At 38.0% G+C, this 7500-nt stretch overlaps 1 protein-coding gene across 2 annotated transcripts in view; it reads right to left on the reverse strand.

The window, feature by feature from the left end:
• Positions 1-1117: 1117 nt before the first annotated feature.
• Rpn13 (regulatory particle non-ATPase 13) overlaps positions 1118-7500 on the reverse strand; it is a 7496-nt gene continuing 1113 nt past the window's right edge. The window contains exons 2-9 of one of the 2 annotated variants that reach the window (XM_043020827.2): positions 4682-4813; positions 4229-4345; positions 3804-4042; positions 3269-3393; positions 2988-3131; positions 2693-2850; positions 2200-2322; positions 1118-1946 (exon numbers count right to left, since the gene is read on the reverse strand). In XM_043020827.2, coding sequence (XP_042876761.1) covers positions 1830-1946; positions 2200-2322; positions 2693-2850; positions 2988-3131; positions 3269-3393; positions 3804-4042; positions 4229-4345; positions 4682-4813 — 1155 coding nt within the window. In that variant the 3' untranslated portion in view covers positions 1118-1829. Of the gene's footprint in view, positions 1947-2199; positions 2323-2692; positions 2851-2987; positions 3132-3268; positions 3397-3803; positions 4043-4228; positions 4346-4681; positions 4814-7500 lie in introns of both variants that reach the window. The other variant, XM_043020826.2, reaches the window with a different exon arrangement.

The following is a 7500-nucleotide window of genomic DNA, read 5'->3' on the forward strand; positions in this document are numbered from 1 at the left end:
GAATACTAAATTCTTTGTTACAATAGTTTCAACATTCACAAATATTGTTTCAGTTGTCAGAAAAAATGATTAAAAAAAAATATTTCTATAAACAAGATAGGTTTCACTAACATGACAATTCAACATCATTATGAACCATTTCCAGTCCAATTATATATTTCTCTGGTATTTAGTCTTTAATCCTCTATAATTTAGAATCAGTAACCCCTAACAGCCAGGTTTAGTACATTTTACTTCCTCCGTGTAGCTGGGGGTTGTTTGGCAGTTTGGTTGGTATATGGCATGTGTCAGCTGTGGAAGTTTTGACATTCCATGGGTATGGTTAATCAAGTGTTTTGTTACTTTTTATGTAGCTAGGACAGATACAGTTGGGATGGGGGGCCAGACAGGTTTGTGTAGATATTAATCCATTAACAGCAAGTGGCAAGATAACACATCAAGTGGTGGCAGTACCTGCCACTGGGGACGAGATATTGTCATGGGTTTTCACATAGCCGGCATGCTGGGTGATCAAGTGCATAGCGGTTGGCTGAAGCTCAAGAGGGCAAAAAGCCTGAAGCATTAGGCTTATGCGCGTAAAATTCCATGGCGTTTAGATCACTTGATTGAGCCAAAAGAGCTGTCGGCAGTGGGTTAAGTATCCGATATGTCAACAGCTTAGGTTATAATCATGAGTTAGAAGTGGACAAAGTGAACTAATTCTGGCACCTGACATGATTAACATGTGATCCCATGGTATGTTTCATCATATGCTGATAGTGAAAGACATTTTGGCATATGAACAAGGCATCACTGTAGGAAAGGACCAAGTTGTCATATTTTCCTGTATCAAAAAAGCAAGGAACCACTTATTTAGTTTGAAATGCAGTTTTTTTTTTCCATTGCATATGTGGTTTCTTTTCCTCATTTTAAAACAAATTCAGGAGCACATTTTCAGTTCCATGAGAGAATTACTTGTGTGTTGGACCTGTAAATGTCTCATTGTACACAAATGATTGAGCAACCAACCATAGAACAAAAAATATATCCTAGGATGTGGTTTATATATCTAACTAAACAAAATATTTACTATTCTGGATACAAAAAGATTTTCTCAAGGAATGAATAAAATATAATGTGTCTATGGACATTTTATTATCAGGAGTAGAAAGATGTAAACCAATGAAAGAGCATCAAGTATCTATACACTCATCAACAGCTGGCTCATGAAAAGAAACTCATATAAATCAAATAACATGGCAATAACTTGCAACAAAGTCAAACTCCTCTGAAATTACTAAGATAAAGTGTCCACCTGATGTGTACGTTAAATATTGCGTAGTTTGCTATACTGAATACTGAATAGAAAAGAAAGAAAGAAAAGAAGTCACTAAATTTACAATGGGGGGAAACAAAAAAAAAATGACCATACAACAGTCAACTGTCTTGGATGCCACTGAATGGCGGTTCAGTTCTTACCTACACAACAACACACGCTTGGGGTAAAAGAAATCACTAACCAAACAAAGTCTTTGTAAGTTCTCAAATGCATAGAAATGTGGAGGCAAGGATGCATTACAATTTAACTTGCCTTCCTAATGGCATTGCTTTGCTGGAAACAGATTCCCTTATTATTATTATTATTATTATAATTATTAACATTATTATTATTGTATTATTATTATTATTCATCTTACATGCCAACATACACAACATACAGGAACATTGCACTGGCCAACTTCTGAATAAAGAATCATGATTATTGAAAAAAGTTCCTATGTTATAAAATAACCCATAAAATATTGAACTCTAGTCTGAGGTCCTCTGCAATGCCCTTGCAAGTAAGTCTGTTAGTCAACAGACATGGCATCATCCTCATCCTTGTCCTGGTCTTTCCCCTTCTCTTCTTTCTTCTTCTCTTCCTCCTTTTTACTCCCTTCTTCCTTATCCTTCTTCTTGCCCAGAGCCTGGAATTGTAAATGTATAAAAAAAATATATATATATATATATATATGAAGCAACATAACTCAGAATTTTTTTTTTATTTGATTAACTCAATTTTTTTTTTTATTAATCATTTTACTAGAAATTTCGCAAAATATCTGGTATTTGGTTATAAATTTCCCCTAACAAAACAAAATTCATATTCAACCATTCTTTGCAAATTAATAAGCTTAATCTTCACATCCACTTTTAGGCTATGCAAGCAAAGCCACTCACCTTGATGAAGGCTTCCATGTCGCAGGAAGCAGCAGCAAGCACAGCATCTTCTCCCAGACCGAACTGATTGATCAGCGGGCCTAGCTGTCCAGACTGCAGGGCGCTGCTGAACAAGCTTACAGCCTGGAATGTGTTTGATAATGATTACATGATATTTTATGGTGCCTGCTTTCCTATGCTCTAGTTCAGAAGCTTGCCTCCTTCCCACCAGCTTTAATGTTATACTGACCAAGTTCCAAAATCAAATGCAGGAGGAAAGAAAGAAAGAAAGAAAGAAAAAAAAATACGCAGACCTTCTATGGTATAGCTGCCCATTTGCAATCCTTGTTCCTAACATCTGATTTTATATTTTTAACAGAAATTTCTAACTGGGCTAGATGGAAGGCTGATAAAACAAGGGTGTTTTGCACACATGAGCCTCTACCCTCTACCCCATTCATGTCCACAATCTCAATCCCGAGTCAGTGCTTCCAAAAGACATCTTGCTGCCTACCTGCTGGAACTGGGGGGATGTCACAGTGCCCCGCAGCTGCTCGGTGGGTGGCAGTCCATCGGATGTAGCTGGAAGATACGGGCGCAGCTGGTTGACAAAGTCTTCGTTGGTCAGGATGGGCTGCAGAGCCTCAGCTGTCATGGCTGAACTCAAATCCACTGAAATTGAAGAAATGGAACTTCAATCATTTTATATTCTTTGCAACAAATACATAAGAATGGTTTGGGTATTTGGCAAAGTTTCATTGATCACAATTCTGAAATATGACTGGACAAACAGGCAAACGCACTCTTACCTGGAACTCTTGGTGATCCAGAGGCATCAGGGGGAACAGAGATTCCTGACAGAATGTTCTGCAAGTCAGACAACTGGATTGGCACAACGTTCCCAGATGCTGAGGTAGCACTGCTGGTTTCCGTGTTGCTCCCTTGGGTTGAGTCTGAAATGACATTGCAAGCATATCAACATAAACTAAAAACATATTCATCGTATCTTCACAGTTTTGTAAAAATAATAATTGTCTAAACATTCCTTTGAAACTAGCACAATAAACAGCATTCATCAAGAGGAGCTTACCCTGAGCTGGGGTGGGAGCTGGGGTGGAGGTGGTGGTGGTCGAAGGGGTGGTGGATGCCCTGGTCGTTGTCGAGGTAGTGCTACTGCTGTTTCCGCTGCCGCTGCGGCTCCCACCACTGCCAGACCTACTGTAAAGAGAACACTGACAATCTAAATTGAAACCAAAAAGTAAAGGGAATTACTTTAGGCTTTTGAGAACTGTTGATGACACAAAGGGATGGATAGGGAACATTTGCTTTAGGTAACAATGAAGTTTACAACAGTAAGGTCAAAAAATAATCCATTGTACATTTAAGACCTAAAATTACATGGTTAGATTTCTTATAAAATAGCAAATTACACAAATCTGCTCCCAAATACTCATACCATCTTACCCTCCTATTATATATCATATTCCATCTACAGAAGCAATCTGTAACACCCTATCATCATATGACCAATTTTACACCCAAGCCTATATTTGATTTTCTGTTGGAACATTCCTATCCAAAGGAGAACCCCAACACCTTGTGTACATTAAACCAAAGTCTCTAACCCCGGGCCAAGCAGCGTGGCAAGGCTGGACATGCCGCTGCCCAGGATCTGCATTAGCTGCTGTTGCGAGATGTTGCCAAACAGATTGTGGATGTCGGATTCCCGCAGGTTGGAGATGTCCGAGCTCAGGACTGGGTTGGGGGTGGAGCCAGTCGATCTCTGCGAATTGGGCGTTGGGGGGTTGTTGAGCAGCTCATTCACCTTGCGAGCGTTCTCCTCGTCTTTGTCGCTCTTGGGCTCCTGCAGGGAAAAAGGTTTGTTGTGTCATGTAAGAAGGGGTGCAGTTGATGGATTACTAAGTTTAGCTTATGCTATCTCTAGATCTTACTTTTTTTGAAAGAAAGAGTGAAAGAAAACATAATTACATAATATATATATAATTGATAAGAAAACACTAATGATACAAAGAAAAAAAAAAAAACTCACCTGCAGCCAGAAGAAGAGGCGACGGCTCGAGGACTTGAACTTGAGGACGAACACACGTCCAGTCGTGCATTGGCTCACCCGCTTGTACTCGCAGTCATCGGGGAAGATGATCAGGTCCTGAAATGATGGGTGGAAGTGGAAAAGGAGGTTATTTGTTGTGAAGTGAAAATGCTAGTGGCTGAGGAAATGATGGGGAGAGTAGAGGAAAATTATAATAATGATGCTGATAATCATTGTCACAGTACAATTACATTCCTTAACATAAAACTATAACAATAAGAACTAATAATCATCTAAAGATGACCAACACACAGATACAACCACCAAACTGGGTTGAGACAAATTGGAGAAGCCACAGCTGGAAGACGTTGAGCCAACAGCAGGCCATTTGACCAAACGAAAGCAGATCTAAAGACATTCATTAAACCAAAGGGCCAATGGAGGCACATTTACCTCCTCGACGGTCCCAGTGCCTCGGTCCTTCCAGCAGAAGTGCATCAGGGCGTCATCAGCCTGGTACAGATACACCTGCCCCTTCCTCTTGTCCGGATGCACCATGTTGCCCTTCATGTACATCTTCCCAGCCTGTCAAGTGGAAAATTTGCAATATTTTAAAAACAGAAGTAGAATTTTCATAACCAAAGCCAGACATTTATGATAGGTATTTACGATAAAACGTATTTCTTTTAACCCATTCGCGGGCTACATTTTCGGCCCGCGTGCCGGGAGGCCAGTAGCGACGTGCTGAAACGTCCGCATTAGAATGATAGATTATTCTTAGTACAATTCGATTTTCATACTTGATTTGTCTTTGCTACTTTAGTTTATTATTCTAAATAGTAGAAAATGGGATATAACGTAATATGAATGACGTCACAGGTATATACGTAATATTGATGACGTCATGGTGATTTCTGTTTCTGATTTGTTGAATAAGATGATCTGAGTCGAAAGACTATCGTAAAATCAATTGTAATTGGCCGAGGAATAAAAAAAATAAAATAAATAAAATCATATAACATCTTTTTGTTACCCCACTAAAAGAAAATGACACTTGAAAAAACATTGCTGTTACATGCATTCACTTGTATGCACATGTATGGTTGTTCATATTCTCTTTCTTTTCTTTTAGGAAGAAAAAAAAAAAAAAAATGAAAAAAAAAAAAAAAAAAACTATGTTTGTTACCTCACTAGAAGAATGCTTCCATTTCCCATTGGTATTACAACATAAGTTCAATAGAATAACACTAAAAAAACAGTGCTGTAACATCTTTTTTGACTGATATACCTCCTCTGAACATAACACTACTTTCTACACATGTCTACACTTTAGACGCAATCACGCAAACCATAAGGATAGGGTGGGTGAAAAACGCTCTGCGAGCGTCAGCGTGACCTCGCGCAGCAGGAAAACACCCCGGGACGAACGGTTGCGCGCTTGAAACCTTCCCGGCATGATCGGGAGTAGGCGAAATTCCGCCCCGGCGTGAATGGATTAAAGGCAAGGCATCTATAGTAACAGAAAATCATTTGTTGTGACAAATGTTGGAAAGGGGTATGGATAACCATGAAATAGCTATATCAGGTAACGTATTCTGGTGTCTGTAAACCATAAAAAAAAAAATAAAACTTTCCTAAAGAAATTATTTACATATTTCATATGACTGATGACTTGTTTTTTCATTTTCATTGCTAAAGATAATTTATTAGAGATATATCTCAGAGAATCTGGCAATGACTCTGAAGGAAATCAATAGATAGTATTATATCTCGTTTGTAAGTGATTGCCTGCCAGATGCCCAAGGCGTGGGAGGGGGCTGAGGGGGGGAATGCTTTCCTAACATTAACAAAGAACCCTTGCAATGATTTTGCACATTTTGAAGATACTGTTATTGATGAGATTAAAACAATACATCAAGAACAAGTCAGAGGACACGAGGTAAGCGGTAATTTGAACATGAGAGATATATATTTTCCGGACTTGTGGGCAAAACATAGATTAACTTTGCATTAATTTTTTAAAAGTGACCTACTGGCACAGCTACCATCTTATGAAATGCACTGACAATGAGGGGGGCACTAATTTATAACCAAGTAATAACAATAATAGTCTTTGGGTATTTTAGCTGAATCATGCTCCCAATACTATCCTCTTTGGAAACATTATCCTGTTATGATATTTTATGATATGTCTATAATAACCCATCTTGTATCAAAGTATTGAGATGTGTACATGAAATAAAACTCCTCTCTGATTAGTCAAAATTATATACAATATTATGAATCAATTTCATATATGTAAATAACATAACCATTACACAACATAGCTTTACATACATCCTCAAACAGTTTCATTTTATACACTTTATTCAGTACTTATTTCTAAGAGCTTACAATTTTTGCAGTTCATTTCCCTTCACTTTCTCACATTTTCACCTTCCTTCTGTCATGAAATATTTCAAGAGAAATACCAAATTGTTTGAGGATATGGCTGAGCGCATAAAAAGTAATTGGTCAGAATGGGACATCAAGTATTATTCCGCACTCCAATAAAGGTCAACAAACCTATACCACGTATCTTCGGCAAGACAGGAATTCAAACTGGTTCTTTATTGGATGATAAATCACCGTGAGGGTCGACAGCAATATGCATATCTTGCCACAATATTATGGTTTGGAATATTGAAAAGCTCTGGATGCCCAAGTCATAATTTCATCAAAGAAAATACCAGAACATCTGGAAACCTGAATGCAGAATTTAACTTGTATATAGCATTTTCATTTTGTTAATAAATATCTTACTCTCTCCATTAACTAACTGGAAACTTTGTCATGCTTGGCCGAGATCGTAGCTGCTCACTCGAAATGCCAGCCGCACTCTTTCACACAAACTATCTTGAGTCATCGTGAATCGGAAAGAAGCAAAAAATCCAGGCATAACTAAAGATCATAAAGTTCTTCTAAGGATAGAAGTCTAAGCGACACAAGAGAGCAAAAAAGGAAAAGAGAAAAGAGAGAAAAGAAAAGAAAACAAGAAAATAAACCTCTGCATATTTTCATAGGTCACAACCACGTGTATTTAATCCTTTTTGTGGGCTCGGCAATGGTCTTAAAGATGCATGTGACAGTTAACCCATTTGCAACTGTGCGATTATTTGCTTATTGCACCTACGTGATTGCTGAGAGGCATTTTCATTTTTTTTTTTTCTTTTTTTTTTTTTTAGATTTTTTTCGATACGTCAAGAAATCAAAACTGCAATGAGTATATACAT

This window comes from Penaeus japonicus, unplaced genomic scaffold (assembly GCF_977035675.1).
Source record: "Penaeus japonicus unplaced genomic scaffold, GWHDUDI00000001_assembly GWHDUDI00000042, whole genome shotgun sequence".
NCBI classification, from domain to species: domain Eukaryota; kingdom Metazoa; phylum Arthropoda; class Malacostraca; order Decapoda; family Penaeidae; genus Penaeus; species Penaeus japonicus.